Genomic DNA, 21,623 nt, shown 5'->3' with positions numbered 1-21,623 from the left:
TGTGAATTCCCTGAACCCATTCAGTCTGGTGTTATTTTCTCTGCTTTCTTCTTTCTTGTGTCACTGTTAAAGAGGGACCTGGGTGCTCAGAACCACGGGAAATTTGAACCTTCCCTAAAACTGAGATGAGTGGCAAAGGCCGGCTTCCCTTCCAAGGAAGGCCAAAGGCAGGCAGCTACGCCCCACTGCGATGGTCTTGGTCCTCCCAGAGGTAGGGTCGTTTGTGATTCCAGGATGAAACCATCAATCTCAAGAATGCAGATGAGCAGCACAGACCTCATTAACAGGCAACACTGCATTACAAACTTGAGCAGAACTGTCCTGGTCACTCCCCCAACTGCTGCAGGGGAGCAAAAGGGGACAGTAAACTTCCCTTCAGCTGGCCACTGGGACCTAAGTCCTAAGTGCAATGTCTCATCCCCTGTCTCCCCATCAGTCAGCCATCTCTAAGGAACCTGTTCAGTGTGCACCAGTCTCTTCTGTCAACTACTTTGCAAAGTTACAGCCAACCCTACAGCCAAATGGTTGCTTTTATGGTTTCACAGTAGTCAGAACTGCAGGCCTGGAGTCCCAGAGAAGGCCCAAAAGCAACCTGCTGCCCATGTAACTGCAGAAGGTGAATTTCCCTGCCTGTGCCGGAACACCCGTAAACCACGGGTGCTACCTCCCGTGTTAGTCTGGCAGAGCCAGGAACTTGCTGCTTGTGAAGCATTTCTGGAACACAGTAGCTACGACCTGACAAGTATCAGGATGCCAGTTATCTCCAGAACCTGAAAATCAGCCAAGGATGCTGAGGTTCTAAAAGTCGAGGAGCTAAGTCTGCACACACCTTAGGCTTCCCAAGCCCTGACAGTTCAAGGTAACTACCAAACCAGTTTGAGAAGAAAGAAACAAACATTTGACCCCTTCAGGTGATGAATGTTCTGTGTCCACATGACAGGGTTGTAAGGGTGCGTGGGTAGCTGGCACACATTATTTCTCTGGTCCCAGGACATCTGTGTGCCTGACGCTTCCAGATCCAGGCTAGGGCCTGTGCCATCACTGTGACTCCTGTACCCGATGCTCTGCTTCTAGAGCCTTCGGGATGCATCACACCAGAGTCTCCTGGCTCACCAGTTTGCACACGGGGTGACTCCTTATAGATGCTACAACCAAATGAGGCAGTCATAGCTTCCTTTCCCTTCCCTTCCCCTCCCCATCTCCATCCCGTTGTTCCTACTTCTCTAAGGAATCTTCTGAAATCCCATCCTTAAAAGAAAGGTGGAGACAGGATCTTCCATTTTACTGACCTTTCCTTCAATACCCCAACAAAAGCTAACCTCACCGCTGGAAAATAGACTGTGTTACTACAGAACACACTAGTAAGGTACAACGATCCCATTTCACAGGAACTTTCTCTAAGGAACTGTAAATCAACATACACCCTCTGCTTATAGGACACAAACTGAGGTACTGGGTCACCAAAGTCCAACCAGGGGAACCAATGAGTTTATCTGTCTTATTTACAAAGGGTAGGTGACGGGTTACTTCAGGAAGTGACCCCAAAGCTCCCATGCACACCTCAAGTCCCACCCTGTGATGGGTGATGACCTCCTTATAGTTGCACAGACAGCATACCTGCCGTCCAGCATTTCGCTGTTCACTCTAGCACCTCCAGAGGCCATGTGCAGTTAGGACAGAACTCCGTAAAAACAGGTCCAGGATGGGAGCTGTCAAATTCTTCAGTAAGAGTGCAACAATTCCTTTTCCCCAGCCCTTCCCCTTTAAGCAAAGGTCGACAGTGAACAGACCTCTTAGAAGTAGTCACAGCTGCTCTGATGAACATGGTGGTTGTTAGGCCAAAGGAATGGGGCTCCCCAGAACAGTGTAAAACAGAAACTCAAGAGCACGAAAACCTCAGAGTTGTTATCCCCCTTCCAGACCAGGAAGGAAGAGCCTCATTTCTCACCCAGGGCAGGTCCTGGACCCCTCCCACCCTTCTGAGCCGACACTCCCTGCTCCCGTTCCCTAAGCAACTAAAGCTGAGGCTGGAAGATCTCACCATCTCTTATCCCACAGTAGCTGCACACGTCAGCAGCACAACAAACCCAATCGTAAAGATTTTATAATCAATGCAAAAGCGAACACGGGAAAATAAGGATTATACAATTTTCTAAATATATAAAATTAACTATTAAAATTGTTAATGGCCACGAATCTGGTACATGGTTGCTAACTTCTAGCCGAGTTGATGGACAAGATTTCTCACCTATTTGGAGCCCCTGAGTTCAGTCACAGTGGCATGGGGAAATATTGACAGGCAGGGTCTATGACAAAGCTCTGGGTCCACGTGAAGGAATTTCTAGGCTGGAATAACAGAGATGTGAGGAAGCACACGCTATGCGAGCGGCAGGCCCCCTCCACTGACAAGGGTCCATGACAGAATATAAAGGAAAAACGGAGCTGAACACCAGTGTCCATCTACTTCCTGACCGGATGCAATGCTACCAGCCATCTCAAGCTCCCGCCACCGTGCCTTCCCCGCCATGATGGACTGTTCCTTCAAACCGCGAGCTACAACAAACACTTCCTTCAGTATGTTAGACCTCTGTCATGTATTTTGTCAAAACTAATACATCCCCTTACCACACGCAGGGGAATTTAGGTAATTTTCAAAAGAGTCCCGCCGCCATGCCGCCAGCCCCAAATAATACACAGAGACTCTGTATTTGGTACAATACTGTTGGCCCGGTTACTTGTTTCTTATCGGCTAGCTCTGCCTTTAATTATGAACCCATTTCTGCTGATCTATGTATTTTCACATGGCCTTCTCTTACCGGGGAGGCGGCTGGCGTCCAGCACTCTCCAGACTCTCCATCTCGACTCCTCCTTCCTGCTTCCTATTTCCTCCTTGTCTCCTAGTCCCTCCTATCTTCCTTTCCTATTGGCCAACAGTGCTTTATTATTAACCAGTATGAGAAACATATACAGAATGACATCTCCCATCAGAGTCCTGAGAAATCAAATCTGATACAGTTATCTAGGTTTGGTTTTGTTTTTTAAGCAAGAAATAACGTAAACTAATCTAGAGTAAAACAGTCTATATTTCCCCAAGGTTCACACCACATGACACCTACCCCTTTGCCCCAAAGTCCATTATCCTTCTTGGGTTTATTTACCTTGGCATGGGAACCACAGGCTGTTTCTGGGTGCTCTCTAGCCCAAACCACACGAGATGAAAGGGTGAATTCAGTTGCTGAAATTCAGGAATCTGGGAGAGTGATTTCAAATGCAGTAGTCCAAGTCAAGGACCCAGAATAAGAAGGAGAATGTTGTGGGGCCGCCAGGAGCTCTGCTCTCAGCAGCCTGAGTGAGTGCAGGGGGAGGAAGGACTGAAGGAAAATGGAAGGAGAGAGTGTGAGGCTCGAGGAGCTCAGCAATGGAGCGGGTGGGCATTCAGCATGATGGCAAAGCGGAGAGACACGCCAGCCACGGACATATTCACAAACCATGAAAGAAGTTCTTGGAGGAAAGACTTGCTTTCCAAAAGGCAGGAGGCAACTGAACTACAAACAGAGCTGCATGGCTGGGAGAGACAGGCACTGCACCATCAAAGAACGCAGGACTCTTACATGTCAACAGCAAATATCCCAAGGCTTGGCTAACACAGACCCATCCCGTCCCACTAAGGATAAGGAGAGATGCCTCCCCAGCCCAATTTGAGAATATCAAGGAACTGGGAGCTCCCTATAAAGAGAAATACTGAGTGAATGCTCCTGTGCCTGAAGATGACGCAGACATTCGTGTGACCACCAGGAACCCACAGCCTAGACAGAGAGTGGGGACAGCAAGTGTGGTCATTCCACAAGAACAGGACAAGTCCCGCAACACAAGCAAAGAGCAGGTAGGAAGTGGGCACCAGGCAAGATGAGCTGATCGCTTTTCAACAGGGTACAACGCAGATGCCAAGCTCCCATTGCAACTGCATTAGCATTCTTAGGCTGGACCATGAAGGGAGAGCTTACACTTGGGCTTAGAGAATGACAAAAAAAAAAAAAAAAAAAACGACGTTACAAACGGAAAACATCCGTCTGTGCCTCCTGCTACACCTGGCTGAAAGTTTCTAAAAGAAATGATAGACATATGTATTCACAGGAGTACATATACATATACTAGCAAGAGGCTGCTGAGTAATAATACATGCAGATGTCATAGATATGCACCATCCTACATAATGGCATAAATAACTCATGGGCTATCTGGACATGAACAATGAATTGGCTCATGCACAGAATGGTAGCGTTTTTAAGATTATAAACCACATCATCCTACCAATCACACTAAGAAATGAGCAGAAACAGAGACATGCTGCTGGAGAACACAAATGTAAGACAGGCTCATAGAAGTTCTAGAACATGATGCAACCACAGAAGGAGAACAGAACAACCTCGGAGAGCCTCAAAGCTCAAATCACTAATCCCAAAGGCAGGAACATCCGTGCTTACTCAGGCATATATATGTGTGTGTGTGTGTGTGTGTGTGTGTGTGTGTGTGTGTGTGTGTATGTATATATATGTATATATGTATATATATGTATATATGTGTGTGTGTGTGTGTGTGTGTGTACAAAAACATTAAAGAAGCATCAGATAAGACTAACAGAAAGGACATCTTCAACACTGCCCTGCGATCTCTCTTCACCTTTCTCATAAGAAGCTGGAGAAAAGTACACAGTCAAGAAGGTTCTTTTAAGTCTTATCTTGATGGGAAAGGAATCAATTTAATTAGACTCTGAATCAAGCAGGCCTAAAGAAAGAAAACATTTGCACCGGTGTTAGAGAAAACCTTCATTACCATTCATTCCAGGGGAAGGCTGCTCGGAGTTTCCTTAGATTAATTCCAAGGGGGATTTAGACTGAAATGCCATGCCAGCACAGGAGTTCTGTTAACTGTCTGTCCTACAGCAAGCACACGCTCCCGGCGGTCAGTGGGAGCAGAGCGGGCCTGGGCAGTAGTTTGGACGGGGCCAGTCACACACTAGCACTCCACATCCCACATGAGAAGTGTCTTCATATTGCTTGGGGACGATAGCATGTCTGGCCTCCCTGGAAAAGCATAGCCTGAAAGCACCAATCTTCAACAGGCGGGCGGAACAGCACGTTCACATACAGAGCTAACAAGCATTACGAAGATGTTGGTTCTCTGTGAGTTCGAGGCCAGCTTGGTCTACAAAGCGACTTCCAGGACAGCCAGGACTACAGAGAGAAACCCAGTCTTGGAAAACAAAACAAAACAAAAGCTTTCTCTTTCTTGCAATGGTGACACAGTCACTGGTCAAGACCCTAAATAAGATCAGTAAAAGTTGTTAACAAAGTTCCAGAGTAGTAAGTCAGCCTCCTCTGGTTAGAATCCATAATTCTACAGGCCTGACGTGCCCTGTCCCCACACCCATGATGAACAGTCTGGAAAAGTATGACAAATGCAGAAATGGTACTGGATTTAAACTTAAGAAGGCAAACTGTGGGGAGGAGTACAAAGAACAGATGTAAGATTTGCGTTTTATTTAAACCCAGAACCAAGAATGCCAACCACGTGAACAGATAAGGAGCTAGCAGCAGTTGGCACATGCCCAAGAACTCAGTCGAGTCACAGCCTGGCAAATGAGTGCTGTGCTCTGCAGTCGCCAGCCATGTCCCCAGGACACCTGCCAACTACCGGGTCAACAACACAAGGAGGTCCTCAGGAGTGCTCCTTTAGGAGTGCTCCCTTAGGCCCAGCCAAAAGTGCAAGGAAATGACGAAAAAAAACATCCCGTCCGATGGACGGCAAATTGCCTCCATGCAATCTTCAGGTAGCAAGAGGAACCAAAAAAAAAAAAAAAGAAGAAGAAGAAGAAAGGAAGGAAGGAAGGAAGGAAGGAAGGAAGGAAAATACTACTAGAAAACGTTCATAGAAGGTGGCCAAACAAGGTGGCCAAACACGAATGATCCTTCCATACCTTAAAATTATATTAAACCAAACTGAAAACTAAATTATCTCTCTTTTTTTCTCTTCTATGAGCCCAGTCATTTAACATGTTTGTTTGTCTTTCAGAGCCTAAGGAAAATACAAGTGCAAGATCAGACCTCAGCCCTGTGGTCCTATGCAGAAATATCACTGGATTTAATTTATGCCCCACACACACACACACACTGAGCTTTGCCGTCTTCTTTCTCCTGACTGTCTGTCCCTCTGAGTCTGTCTGTGCTGTCCCACACACCACGAGGACTGTCCAAAGCCCAGAATCGGCGTTTGCCGTTCCGTCTTCTCTTGTGGTTTTCTTCACAGTGGGGAATCCTAGTTTTTAAACTGCTTGAATTCCTTTAGCAACTAACTGTTCATACTGTGTCCACAATTCCAGTGACTCATCATCCCCTGATCTCTGAGAAGGTCCGTGCGTGGAAACCAGACCTTGAGTCATGCCAGGAACTGATTCCTAGTCTTAAACCTCAGGGAAACCGTTAAGGGGGCCTTCACTAGGGGTCCTGTCTGTTTTGTTGCCCGTCCAAACACACACACACACACACACACACACACACACACACACACACACACACACACGCGGCAGGCCCTCAGATTCCAGTGGGACAAATGTTGGCAGTTGTCAGGCCCTTCCAAGTGTTCACTCATCCCCACAGCACATCTGTAATACCATCCCGCCCTCACCCACAAACTAAAGTGAAATCCAGTTAGATGCCATGCCTCGCTCTGCAAACTGCTCTTCTAGCCTCCCGTGCGTGCACAAGGGCCCGGCCTGCAACTCTCTTAGCTCTTTCAGGAATGTCTCTATTAAGAGACATTCCTCTTTTCTGCACTTAGAACAGCTCCTCCCCACCCCACCCCCACCAGGAGCAGCTGCCCTCAATTTGTTTCTATGCTTTTTCTTCCATCTCCCTTCCATGCAACACAGGACAGCTGGTAGCTACAATTAACCCTTGAGGTTGCTGGGATACCTTACAGTGTGATTTTAATCCCAGGTGATGTTGAAATCAACGGAAATCACTAATGTCTGGAGCCCCATCCCTGGACAACTGCACCAGAGCACAGGGCTGTGGTCCAGGAATGGGAATATTTAATACTCCTGGGTGATGCAAATCAAAGTTTCAATGGCACATTACCATCAGGCTTCAGGAAGGTGGAGACAACTGGACCCTTCTACCCCGGGGCTGGGATACAGGCCTGGAGCATCCTTCTCTTCCTTACTTTACCACCATCTGTGTGTGACATGTCTTAGCCTGAAAATCTTGGAGAAACTTCCACGAATAATGACGTGATTAGATTTTGGAAGCCAGAGACACTCAGAGGCAGAGCCGCCAGACAGACTGTGCACCCAGGAGATGGACAAGAAAGAGATAACAACACAGCCGCGGTCAAGGGAACAAAAGGATCCATCACTGGGCCCCTTCGGCAAAGCCCTGCCTAAACCTGTCTTACGAGGCTCCCTTTAGGAATCGTTGCTCTCTATCGCTAATATACCTAAAGCCCCATAAACCATCTCCATACTCCGCTCTGTCTCAGCAGAATGTGAGGCATGAGCTTGTGGGAGAGCATGGGTTAACTTACATCCTGAAGCGCTGGAATGATGGCCACATCTACTCTAGGAGAGGCATGACAGATATTGTACAGATAGGAGGCAAGAGGGAGAGCCCCAGAATGTCAACGTAAGTCCAGGATAGATTTGATCTAACTGGGGAAAATAATCGTAATAATAATAAAACAGTCAAGTCCAGAGATAAGACCATAAATATGAACATCTTGTAGTTACGTGACTTCAAATGGTTACAGACTAAGATATTTATTACCAAGAAAAGCAAAAGCAAATTCTAGTCTTTGGGCAGTCCTCACCTCCCTGCACGGTTCAAACTCAGGCTTGTGGCCTGCAGGCAAGTAGGAAGTGGAGGAAGAGGCTGTGGGTTGAAGGAGAGCATGACCTTGCACTTGACCTCCTCAGGGCCTAAACAGGAAGAGTCAAGAGGACAAGAAATTCTTCACTAAAAGCAGCAGGAAAGCAAAACCAATGTCTGCTCCACAGGCAACCCAGTACTAGTGTGCTAAGAGCGATCGATGGCCACTCAGGAGAGCCTGTGAGGGTCACCCCAACAGGCAGGATTTCCTTCCTGGACATCAAAAATTGATAGAGATTCAGTCAAAGGAGAAGAAAGCTTCTTCTTTGCCTATCGCCTTCTGCATTACACTGAACTTGAACATGCATGCAAGATAAACCCTACAAAGAACATTAAAATCAAAGTGAGTTGCTATGCAACCATCAAAATCTTAAAGACCGAGTTTGCACCTGCAACGTTTTAATTCTGAAGACTGAAATAGCAGGCCACTAAAGCTTACAGTACTCTATAGCTGTTTCTTCCATCTACAGGGAAAAATGCTATTATAATAACGCATTTGTTGTAGTCTTTGAAGGTTTCCAGAGTCACGACAGGACAGAAAACAGCACCCCAAGAAACAGCTGAGTTAAAGAAATCAGCCCAGCATGCATGGTGCTGCAAGCCTGTAATGCTTGAAGGCAAAGCTAAGTACCGCCCTGAAGAGGCAGAGGCCAGAGGGTTGGGGAGAGTAGAGGCCAATAAGAAAGCCCAATAGATAAATAAATAAAAGGAAGGTCTCTAGCTTAGGTCACTTTCTGAGTTACTTTCAAAAGCTTGTGGTTTTTTTGTTTGTTGTTTGTTTGTTTGTTTTGTCCAGTTGCTTCTTCTAACTCCTATGTTTTCTGTTTTGTTTTTTAAACCCATCTTTACAGGTTCCTGGCGACAGAAGCAGGAGGGACAGCACTGGAACAAACGTCTCCAAACTTTGCCAGGTTCCTTTGTGTCTGGACCTGGCACACTACCAAACCCAGCAACTGTTTCCCAGTATCCCTGATGCTGGAGGACTCCAGGCAGGCAAGAAGCAACAGGGTTTGGGGGCGGGGTTATGCGAACCCTTAACATCTTATCAGGAAAACTTGAGAGGACCAAAGGTGCCTAAGTCTGCCCCTCATTCTGCACCGTTCCTGTAAAGTAGGAATTTAGATTGCCATATAAGATCCAAGATCAAATATAAGCTGCACCTACTATGCCCGTTTCTGAATCATGGGTCCTACAGCTATGCATTACTGAGCCACACTAAAATAAATAAATGCCCTCATTTGCTGTAGCAGTGTGAAAGTCTGAATTCACGTCCTTCTTTTAACCTCCACGCTTCCTGATTTTTCCACCATCCACTCCTGAGCTGCTGTGTCAGAAAGGTGTCAAGGTCCCCTCCGAATCTTCCCTTCAGGGCTATGTGCACGGCTATCCAGTATCATGGGAAGTGTGTGGTTGGCCCGGATGAGGCCTGAGGAATTGGGTGGGGGGGGGGGGGTGACAGGAAGGAGAAAAAGGTGGAGAAGACAAAAGCTGAGTGACCGAACCAAGAGGATAGTCAGCGAGGAATTCGCACAAGTTGAGCCAGACTGTGAAGGACCTGGAATTTACCAGATCACAGACACCAAGTCAAGGATGAAATCACGGAGTTCCACGGACAGCTAAGTGCAAACCCTGGGACAACGAGACGCACCCTGGCCACAGAACCCACACACTAAATATGGACCAGACTCCCCGCTGCCGATCCCTCAGACTTTTCGCTGGGGCAGCATCTCCCTAGCAAAGAGGTGCACCTTGTGGACCAGGGCCACCAGCATTCAGCACCATAACAGCGAGGAGACACCAGTAGGAAGAAAACCTAATTGGTGCCGAATATAGGGCAACCAGGCTGAGGGCAAGATTTTGAATTCAAAGACGGCAACCTTACCCAGTGGCTACCTGGGATCACCACAGGTTAACTAAAAGGGAGAGGGGCTGTTCCATAAAAACCCGTTTCTCTATGACTATATTCGCCCAACTAGCAAGCAACCTCCCCCCCCTCCCGCCCACAAGACCCTGGCTCTGCAGGCTGAAAGCAACTGGAGATAGCAAGCCTGCTTCTGAATTTAAGTGCTTTATAGGACAGAACTGGACAGGAGCCCACCCTGCTGGCCCCTGGAGATTGCCAGTGGCTTCACTTTCTGAATGACTCTTCTTCCCCCTCCTCCAACACCTGTGTTCTCTAAGAACATGGACACCAGGAGGAGGAGCCTCCCCCCCCCCCCCACAGCTGCCTGCCCTCTTCCTCCTTTAGGCCTGGTTATACCTTGTCTCTTATCACTCTGACAGGGAGGGAAAGTCTCTGCTGCCAAAAAAAGCCACACTCCACTTATGCCCAGCGCCGTCTCTCTCTCCCTCTCCTTCCACCGCCATCTGTCCTTTCGGCTCCTGTCTCCAATCCCACTCGGTGCACCCCCCACATTCCCCAGGAAACTTGTGTCCTTGAAGAACACGGCACCCTCCTGCTTTCTTTCACCCCAAACTCCTACCCATCCATGTGCTGTTTCTATCTTCCCCGACCCCCTACTCCCTGCAAGCCAGCCAGCCGGGCATCTTTCGTGTGTGTGTGTGTGTGTGTGTGTGTGTGTGTGGCGTGGACACTGCTCTCGAAGGGTTTTCAAACCTTCACACAACGGCCCAGGTCTGGCTGCACCTCATCACCACGCAGCTTCTCCCACACTGAAATATAAGCTTCATCAGGCGGTGGTGGCGCACGCCTTTAATCCCAGCACTTGGGAGGCAGAGGCAGGCGGGTCTCTGTGAGTTTGAGGCCAGCCTGGACACAGAGAGTTCCAGAACAGGCTCAAAACCACAGGGAAACCCTGTCCTGAAAAACAAACAACAAAAAAAGCTTCTTTGGGCTCCCATGATCCGTCTTCTCTTTGCCAGCCTCAGCGGCTCCTCCAGGAGGGTGGTCTCTGTTCCAGTCTCCTCTGGTTCCAACAGCCTCTAGTTTCTGCCTGGAATGCCTTCCTCCTTCTCATCTCTTTCCCAACTACTCCATGAAACACAGGGTGTGTGAAAGCTGGCGTCTGTCAGCTACCCCTACACTAGTGGCCCAACACAAGAGCTCCCTTTCAGCAGGTCAGGCAACTAGTCCATCTTCTCATGCCCAGCAAGGTCTCTGTCCTTTAATCCAAGCTTTCCCTTCCCCGAGGCCATACTCAAGTCCTTACTTCTTCCAGGAAAAAAAAAAAAAGAAGTACTTCCCAGTGACTCCATAACTACCCAGAACTCTCACCGTTTCAAGTCTACTAAAACATGGGGAAAGTCTGCAGTGCAGGACTTACTGCATAATTACAGGCATTCTTTAACTGTACCTTAATGCCACCCACTCCCACTATCCCGTCCTTCCCCTCTAACAATGTTTAAGTTCCAGAATCCAAGAATTCTACTTCTTGTACCTTGTACTATACCATACCAGAGATGTCTAAATAATTATCAACTGACAGAAAACAGCATGACAATTCACATAATAAAGACCCAAACACATACACTCTTTTCATTTGTCAAACAATCTAGGAGGAAAACTAGACTTCCCGCCTAAGTGACAATTCCTAATTTATTTATTCTCCTAGAACCACTGTGAAGGCCAATAGGAAAAGCATGGCTAAACCTGTAAAACTTTCGACCAATGAAGTTCTCAGAACTTTCAAAGCAATACATTGACTATTTCTTACGAAACACAGGAAGGTAGTAAATAATCTGTTTCCTGCAAAACTATTAAATACAGGTAATTTTTGGTCAGCTCATATGCAACATTTTATAAACGAATTTAATCCCTTAAAGTCCTAGAACAAGTGCGGTCGAGCCAAAGATTTATTTCTGCTCAGCTTCGTTTGATGAATACAGCCCTGAAGGGGAGAGCTGTTTATTCACACAGCTGAAAGGGGTCACATCATCCGGCTACAGACAGTATTGTCACCTTCCTCAGCAAACAGGAACCTGGCCAGTCTTTGTCACCCTCACAATCCGAACCAGTTAAATTCCCTGTCTGCAGCAGCATGTCAACTCACTGGAAACTTTTGGCTATACACACACACTTGGAGCCTAAACCAGGGAGCCAGCCACCTTCCAATTTCCCCTTCTTGTGAGCATCCAGGCAATGGACATTTGCTCCCTAGCATTCTAGAGCCAGCAACTGCACAGCATCCTGACGACTGCCTTCTGAGAGTCTTGGCATGGTGGAGTACACTGACTCCAACTCCCTCCTTTGGCCAAGTCCACTATTTTCTTCAACTGTCTTTATTTTCCCAGAACTGGCTCAAGACCTTCTTCAGATCCGGGATCACACCAAGCACTAAGGCTTGCTGCCTTCCTCTGGGTCATTTTTGCTAGATGTGCATCCCAATAATAAAACATTTACCACACTGCTCTAAGACTTATTCAGAAACTGTTTTCCAAATGCCTGTGCATCCCTCGAGAAGAAAGCTTGCTTATTTTTTGCAGTGGTGGAAATCAAACTCACAACCCTGTATGAGCTAGGCCTATAATGCTCAACCACTGAACTGCCCCTCACCCCTGACCCTTTCTACCCTGTAAAAAGATACATGGTGTCCAAAAGAAAAAAAGGTACTTGTCCAAGCTCTAACTAACTGCCTCTCCCTATGTAACTTTATTTGGAAAATAGGTCTTTGCAGGTATAATGAAATAAGGGAGCCTAACATGAGATGACCCTGAACTTCGAGTGAACCCTAAATTCAATCTATGTCTGCTCCTTTTGAGATCAAGAGAGAGAGAGAGAGAAACACCTAAGGCACAAAGACACAAGGGAAAGAGAGCCAGATAAACTCAGCTGCAGAGGCTAGAGTTCTCCAGCCATAAACTGGAAAGCACCAAAGGCCAAAACTATCAAGGAAGAAAGCTATCCTAAAGTTTAAGAAACTAACGTCTTGCTTTTGGACTTTAGTCTCCTGAACTAAGGGAGAATAATTTTATTATTTCAAGAAGCCAAGTACGTAGCAACCTACAGCAGCCTTAGGAAACAAACAGGCAATCCAAACTTCCATAAAACATGTCCCACCTAGGAGCAACTCAAAGCAATGGGCGTTGAACTATGAAAGATGAAGGCAGATGTGGTCTCTGGTGAGAAACATCTCAATTGCATAGCAAGAGTCTTGAACCAGGACCCAGACACCACATCACTATGGGAACTTGGATCTTCCACTTACCCACAGTTCTTCTGATAGCTTGCCTAGGAAAATAAAGTAGCCTATAAAGCCTTCTAGCAGGCCTGAAATACCCTAACATGTTCATCATCAGCTTAACTGATCATTAGTTATTTCCTCCTGGTCATTTAATTGTATTAATTTTATTTTCATTTAAACAGCTTTCAGACATTTTCTTAAGAAGGATCAAAATGACACTTCAAAGGTCTCACTACACTCATGCAAAATCTACCTCAATGGAATATAGGCTAAAAAGTGATTTTCTACAATATCATCATTTTTTGTTTCAACATTTTACATGCCGTTGACCCATTTCAGAAAAACTGAGCATAAACAGGAATCAAGCTGAGTGTCACTCACTGACCCAGCATTTGAGTGTTCAAGTCATTGCTTAAGTCAAGTCACTTGTGTGACGATCTTTTTACCGTCTTCTCCAACACTGGGCCCTTCTCCGCCAGACTCAGACTGTGATTAAGGTACCCACACTTTTTCACTTCAAAGCATCTGGCCCAAAACTAAATAAATACAACTCCTACCACCACCAAATGGCAAGGACAACAACGACCTGTTGTGTCAGTAAGAGGCCAACAAAAACTACTTTACCCATCTCTAAAAACCTGTGTTAAACGGCTCCTTATTGAAAAAAAGGAAAGAATAAAGAAGGACAGGTCAATTTGTTACCAACCCACCACATGTCCTTCTGATGAGTTGGGCTAAATTAAAAATCCTACTTTTAAGTGGTTTCATAGATCACACATGCCTTTATGTGTGTATAGTGGCAGCTTTGATTTTTTTTTTTTTTTTAAAGAAACCAACCAAAACAACATAGATGGGACACGAAGCCCAGGGACTCATATTTCAGTCTGACAAAATATCCATTAGGAACACTCTGACTTAAACTTTTCCAAACCAATTCATCATTCGCAGAAAACAGAATCTAAAGTCACTGGGCCAATGGTTCAGTCCAGTTGGCAGAAAGAACTACATTTCCAAGACTAAACTTTTTCCTTCCAGGTGGAAACCTACCGCGAAAACCCAGAGTCCCCCACCCCCACCCCAGCCTCTGGAGGGCTCACTCAACAAACACAGTTTTTCAAGCCCTAAGTTCCTGGCTTTCCAGTGTGAGCTCTCAGACTGGAGTACGGGGCCCGAAATGGACTTGCACAACTTTATCTCACGTCCTCCAGACAACAGAAGCTTTGCTTTAGAAGCTGTTCTGAAAGAACACTAAAGCTAAGGCAAGGTCTACGAATGGGTTGAGGGACCACAGAGGGCCACCCTAAGCCCAAGTGTCCTGCAACCTGTACCTCAGGTGCAACTTCATGTCCACGAGCACTGGTGGGCACGCATGGTGTTTTCTAGAAGCCCCAAAGTCAGGATGAATGAGCTTTAACTTCACCAACTGTTTACTTGCATCCTCACGTGGTACTCGGCGGCAGCCGGGGCAGCGCAAACGCACGGAATGGCGTGGGGCGCGCCCGGGATCCCCGAAAAAAACTTTTCTCGGCAAACTAGCAGTGGCGGTTTGGGAGGGAGGGAGGGTGGGGGGCGATCGGCCACCCTGGTGCCCACGCTAAGCTCAAGGGCTCGCCCAGCACCACCCCCTCCCTGCCCGCCGCTGCGCGCACACAAAGGGAGCGTGGATCCGGGGGAGACCCCCGCGCCCATCGAGCGCGCCTCCGCACCCCACCACCCCACCCCGCTAAGAAAGAGGCCAGGAGGCGTCCCGGCCCGGGTTACTCACAGGGTGACCGTGCGGTTGGGCAGCGTGTCCGGGGGCAGGACCTGCGCGAGCTCCAGGCTGCTGCACACCACCCTGCCCTCGGCGCCGGCCGCCCTGCCGGTACCCCGGGCCCGACCGTCGTGCTTACAGCCGGCGGGCAGCGCCGCGGCCCCGCGCTCTCCTGCACTCAGCAGGGCGAGCAGCGCCAGCGGCGGCAGCAGCAGCAGCAGCAGCGGCGGCGGCAGCGGCTCCATGCCGCCGGCCGGGCCTGCGAGCCGAGCGGCGCCACCGGCCTAGACGGAGGCGGCGGGGCCGGGCGTGCCCGGCGGTGGCCCGAGCCTCCCGGCCGCCCGAGGACCGCTCCGGCTCCGCAACGCCATGCTCCTTTGTCCGCGGCCGCGCTCGCCCTCCGCGGAGACGCGGGGTCAGGGCCGCCCGGGCGCCGCTCGCTGCTCGGCCCGCGGGAGCACCGCCTCCTCCCGGCCGGCCGGCTCCTCCCCGCGCGGCCGCTCCTCCCACCCCGGGCCCCCGCGCGCTCTCCGGGGCAGCCGGCCGACCCGACCCCGACCCGGGCACGCCCCCGGGTCCCGGCCGGAACTCGGCTACTCTTGCCCAGGGCGGAAGAAAGTTCTACACTAAGTCCCAAGTCCAGCCGCGGGACGGCTGGCTGTGCCTGCTCCACGATCCCCGGAGCCGCTGCCTTTCAGACAAAGCAGCCCTGTGCGCCCCGAGAGTCCTAGCCCGAGGGGGTGAAGTTCCCTCCTCCAAGCTGAGGAGGAGAAAGAGCCTGAAACCAAAGCATTGGCGAAGAAGGGCACGGTTGGAAAGTTTCACCAGCCCCATTATCCGCCAGGGCAGGAAACAGGTTTCTTTCCAACAAACTGCACTCTGAAGCTGTCCCTGACCTGCAGCGGCAACAGCTGCGGGCTAGTTGAGGGTCCTTGGAACCTTGAGACAGAAGTTCTGAGGCCACAGATCGCTCACATGTTAACCAAGTCCGAGCAGTAGCCAAGAAGCCCCAGCTGAATTCATTATTCATGCCTATGACGGCAGACCCCACCCTAACATTTGCAAGACCAAGGCCCTTCTACCCTATTTTTAAGTTTTATAGGCACTATACAAGCCAACAAAATGAGTTGTATTCTCCCTTGAGAAACAGAACTCCTTACCAACTAGGAAAAGCAGCTTGGCACACAGAAATCTCACGAACTTTGGAGTTCCGCCTTGTAACATAAAGAGAGCATGGGATCACACAGCCCTTGGTGGGTCCATTCCCTGCTGGCTTTGCTTCCTGGGCCGGCTCCACTCATCAGGAGGGGCTTGTGACACGTGTGTGGATACGTGGACCCACTCTGTCTGACCATTCTGACAGTCACCATTAGGCTGCCACATGCGCTCAGGAGTAGACATTCCAGCTGCTTGGCCCTAGGTTGAGAGAATTGGAGGAAGAGGCATTGTCTATGGCAAATAGATAGATAGATAGATAGATAGATAGATAGATAGATAGATAGATAGATAGATAGATAGATAGATATTTGGGTCTAAAAGGCCTCCCCCAAAAAATTGTTTCCAAGGTTATGTCCCAGGAATATTTATTTGGCTTTGTCAATAGTGAATATCTAACTGCATCTACCATGAACTTACATAAGTTTGGACAGTGCATCAGTTGACACTTCTTGAATATTGAACTAATAGCTAAGCCCAATAGTGTCTAGCATCTACTAATACACTCAATGGCGGCAGATTCATCCTGGATCTGGAACTTGGCGTATCATTCAGGGGAAAAGGCTCCAGACCTGGTGGTAACCTTGTATGGCTACATACATAGACCTTGAAATTTATCTACCATTCTGTAAGTACTGGGTCTTCGTTTTTGCTTTTGTTTATTTCATTTTATTAAACTCGACTTTAAACGCTATGTCACATGTGTTAAACAGCACAGGTCTGCACCTACAAAGGAAAAGTAGGAGATTATAGCCAAGGTTAAGAAGTTTTAACTTTATAACTAACTTTAGACACAGACTGGTATTTGTTTTAAAATGAGGTTGGCCATGTTTCTGTAGAACTTATTTGAAGGTGATTATTCACTAAGGAAAAAAAAAAAAGACATCAACAATGGCATCACCACCTGTTCTCTGAATAAAGATAAAATCTTAGCATAGTAATATGAAAGCTTTTAATTGCCATGCTGCTGTTGATACAGTTATAGACAGGCCTATGAACTTAGACTATATGAAAATCTTAATACCTATCATGGAGGTAAATGTGTGTGATCGTTCTGAGATGTACTTAGCATAAGCCTTAAGTTTGATGTTATCTTTGTATGTCACTACAGTTGAGAACACTAAAGTATGAAATCACCAGAAAAAAAAAAAAATGATGTCACAAATGAGACCATTGAATCCAAAGACAAATATGGAAGAAATGGTTTTATTATATGGATAAGTCAGACTTCTTCAAGGACATCATTCACACCATCTTTAAAAATAACTCCTTTTTTTTTTTTTTAAAATAACAAACTGGAGCAGGCTTTAGAAATTCACAAAACAGCTTGGCAGTGGTGGTACATACCTTTAATCCCAGCACTCAGGAGGCAGAGGCAGGAGGATCTCTTGAGTTTGAGGCCAGCCTGATCTACAGATCTAGTTCTGGGATAGCCAGGGCTACACAGAGAAACCCTGTCCTGTTTGGGGCAGGGGGTGGGGGTGAGAGGAAGAAAGATAACAGAAAAGAAAGGAAAATAAGTTCACAACTCTGTAGCCCTTAGAATGTGCAGAGCCTTCTTAATCTTCAGAAGCACCCAGGATGTGAGAGTTCTTCATGGCTGCATAGATCTCAGAGCATGTCTTCTCTGACCTTTACAGTTCTTGCCCCTGAATCACACCAAAACCTAAGCTTCAATTAGGCTACTGTTGCCCTGATAGCTTCTTGCCAAACAGGTCTAGTGACTGCTAATCCCCACCTCAGGCCTCAAGCACAGGGTAACATTTGAATTGTAGGGTTTCATAGATCCTTTCTGAGTTCACACTGTGTTTGTGACTGTCCCATTGTAGGAAGTCCTATAGAAACTGAGATACTGCTTGTTAACCACACACACACACACACACACACACACACACACAGAGAGAGAGAGAGAGAGAGAGAGAGAGAGAGAGAGAGAGAGAGAGTCCAGTATCACAGCAGCTGTGGCTTCAAGGATGGCATATGGACCACATTGCAACACTTTGTCTTGAGAATCCTGACTTGTGAGGTTTGTGAGAGACATCAAAGATACTTTGTTGTTGACTTTCAAAAACTATATTAACTTTGTATGCCTGCATGAATAAGTGTCTTAATATATGTGTTCACAAATAATGTGTCTATCCAAATCTATTACTAACAATTTCATTTACCTATCTGCCTTCTCTACCAGACTATGTGAGCTTCTGGAAGCTTTTCTTGACCCCCTTTTCCAATCACTCTGCCATTTCTGTCTCCTCAGCCATGTGCCTCTAGAATCTAGATGATTCTGATTTATCTAAACTTGGAACATGGCTTCCTTTTGTATATATTACCTCTCCCGTGTTAACAGTTCATTCTCCAAGACTCTTCCTATTGACTTCCTATGGCTTTTGCCATAAGGTAGCTGCCAAAAAGCCATTCTCAAACTTTTCAGGCAAATCAATTATCCAGCCATGCTTACTACAATTGGTGGAATGTGACTTACCAAAAGGAATCAATAATTATGCTGATGGGAGATGTCATCCTATAAATATGTTTCTCTTATTGGTTAATGAATAAAGCCCTGTTGGCCAATAGGGAAGCAAAATAGGTGGGACTAGCAGACAAGGAGGATTCTAGGAGATGTAGTAGAGGAGATTCAAGATGTAGAGACTTGAGGGAAGAGGTCCAGACCCTGTCTCTGTTAAGATAAGACCAAGTAGAAACATGAATTAATAGAAATGGGTTAATATTTAAGACAGAGCTAGTCAATAAGAAATGCCAGTAATTGGCCAATAGCCTTATATCTAATACAGTGTCTCTGTGTGTTAATTGGGGCTGAGGCGGCTGTGGGTTGAGGCTGGCGGGAAAACTGCCTGTAACATTATGCTGTTCAACATGGTATATAAATTTAAGTTTCTATAAACTTAAACTAAAAGTTTGACAGAATCCTACTGCTTAGTCCCTCTGGTCAGTCCTTCTGATGAATAGCATTATATTCTGTGCACACTTTATAGTTGTTCCGGAAACTTCTATTTGTTTCTGTTTAAAAAGAGGCTAGAGGCTAGAGACATGGCTCATGGGTTAAGAACACTGGCTGCTGTTCCAGAGGACAGTTGCCAGATTCCCAGCACCCACATGGAGGCTCATAACCAAATGTCATTCCAAATCACAGTATAGCTAACACCCTCTTCCAGCCTCCACAGGCACTGCATGCATGTACACAGGTGCAGACAAAGTACCCATACATATAATAAATAAATGAATAAATACACACAAAAAAGTAAAATACACAGTTTTAGGAGGCTCATAGGAGGTCTCAGAATATCTTCTGTGCCTGTGGGTTCAGTGGGGAGGGAAGGGGAGCCAATAACTCAACTATTCCTCCCACAGCCTCCGTTGTCCTGCTTCTAGCCATGGTCTTACAAGAACGTGCTACCTAGAGATGAAACGTGTGTTTTAAGATCAGAAGGCAAAAGCCTCAAGGAAAACTTCCAAATCATAGAAGGGTCTTGAAGGATGGAAAGCATCCATCTCACTGAGACCGTGGTTGAACTGTCAGTCAAGTCTCTGGACTTCTTCCTCTCAGTGGTGAGTGTCCTCGTATTTAAGTCAGCATATTGTTGCAACACTCTGCCACCTAGGGAATTCCTAACCTCAAAAGCATTTGTTAGTTCATGTCATTTACATTTTATTCATTTTATGTTTCTCACATCTGCTGATATCGCTCAACCCTGTTGGCCAGAGAATAAGTTTGGTTGAATTAAGCATTTTGGATGGCCAGGTATAAATCCTCAGCTGATGTGAAATGATTGAAGTTCATTCTTCTAGGATCAGATGTAATGGCGTGTCAAATTTACAGCAGGAAAGGAAAGCTAGCAACAGTTAGCACTTGAAACAGTTCTGTAACACCTCACTGATAAACACACATTCTCAGTTTGTTTTTGTGTGCCTGAATGTTAATCTGTTAATTGTGACAGCTGTGGTTTGTATTTTTGGTATTTGCATAGCATGTGTTAGAATGTGTGCTTGGTCAATACTCAGGACCCAACCCAGATGGATCAGCAGTGCTAGCTCAGATATCCTGCCAGCCCCTTAGACAGCTTTGACCCTGCTCTGGCTCACCCATTATGAGATGCAATGGCCTTCAGCAAGTCACTAGACCTCACCTTTTGAAATGAGTGCTTAAACTGGCGCAGGGTTTTAAAATCTGATTGGTGTCCTGATCAACCATGAATTCAATGTTTATGTGCGGAAGCCAGACCGTTATTGGAATGCATCTTTGTGGCAGCAGAATACTCTGTTTAGGTGGTCAAATAATTTTCTGGAATGGTATTTTCTTTCCCTACTCCAATGCAATTATTATCAGTTATAGATGCAAAGCAGAAATATGAAGGAAAATATAACCAGCCCTGCCATGTGATGAATTCGATAGAACAGCAGCTACCAAGTGTTTTCGTGGCCAGATGGGCTAGCACAGATTCATGAACCAAAAAGTCTCCATGTGTGCTTGTATCATCACATGGTTGTTTTCATATTAAAAACACAGACCATGTGATGAGTTGGTTCAGCAGTGTCTTTGTTAGATGTTTATTGTTGTGAAGAGACATCATGGCCATGACAACTCTTATGAAGAAAACATTAAATTGGGTCTGTGGTAGATGATGTCCTTTTTTATGCTGTGAATGTGTGTTTCTCTTATTGGTTGGTGAATAAATGCTGATTGGCCAGTAGCGAGGCAGGAAGTATAGGCGGGGCTAGCAGACGAGGAGAATGCTGGGAAGAAGAGAGGCAGAAAGGAGCCGCTCGAGAGTCGCCCTGTAGTTGCCAAGGGAGCAAGTGGACTGGGCATCATCTGTAAACCAAGACATGGAGATACATAGATGAATGGAAATGGCTTAGTAAGTAAGAAAGAGCTAGCCAAATAAGAGGAAGCCTGAGCCATCGGCCAAACAGTTAATAATTAATATACTCCTCTGTGTGTTTATTTGGGACTAAACGGCTGCAGGGCCCGGTGAGAACCTGCAGGGCTGGCTTATGGTTTCAGAGGTGTAGTCCATTACCCTCATGGCGGGAAACAAAGATGTGAGCGAGCAGATATGGTGCTGGAAAAGGAGCTGAGAGTCCTACATTTTGATTCCCAGGCAACAGAAAGTGAGCTGAGACACTCTCCAATAACACCACACCTATTCCAACAAGGCCACACCTCCTAACATGCCATTCCCCGAGTCTATGAGGACCATTTCTAGTCAGCCACCACAAGCATCGAAGAGCACTTGCTACTCACTCTTCCAAAGGGGTAGAGTTCAATTGGCAGCACAGATATCAGGCAGCTCTGGAACCTGCAACCTTCTGCGTGCCCATGAGCCGTGGAACAATCTTTTTGTGCACTGTGAATACGAATCTCTCTCATTGGTTAATAAAGATCTGACTGGCCAATGGGCTAGGCAGGGTTTTCTGGGCAGAGAGAATGCTGGGAGGAAGAAGGGTGGCATCTTAGGAGATGCAGAAGAGGAAGAGATGAAGATGCTACGCTGGTATAAGGTCCCGAGCCACATAGATACCGAGATAAGGTACTGTGAACATAGATGAAAATATGGTAATTCAAGTTGTAAG

At 46.8% G+C, this 21,623-nt stretch overlaps 1 protein-coding gene across 1 annotated transcript in view; it reads right to left on the bottom strand.

Annotated features, from left to right (window-relative positions):
* Adgra3 (adhesion G protein-coupled receptor A3) overlaps window positions 1-15,277 on the bottom strand; it is a 99,717-nt gene extending 84,440 nt beyond the window's left edge. The window contains exon 1 of the mRNA XM_051174108.1: window positions 14,829-15,277. Within this exon, the coding sequence (XP_051030065.1) occupies window positions 14,829-15,061 (233 nt within the window). The 5' untranslated portion in view covers window positions 15,062-15,277. The remainder of the gene's footprint in view (window positions 1-14,828) is intronic.
* Between the last annotated feature and the right edge of the window lie 6,346 nt (window positions 15,278-21,623).

Source organism: Phodopus roborovskii, unplaced genomic scaffold (assembly GCF_943737965.1).
Source record: "Phodopus roborovskii unplaced genomic scaffold, PHOROB, whole genome shotgun sequence".
Taxonomy (NCBI): domain Eukaryota; kingdom Metazoa; phylum Chordata; class Mammalia; order Rodentia; family Cricetidae; genus Phodopus; species Phodopus roborovskii.
Note: the sequence above shows the minus strand (reverse complement) of the source record. Positions and strands in the feature narration are given on the sequence as shown.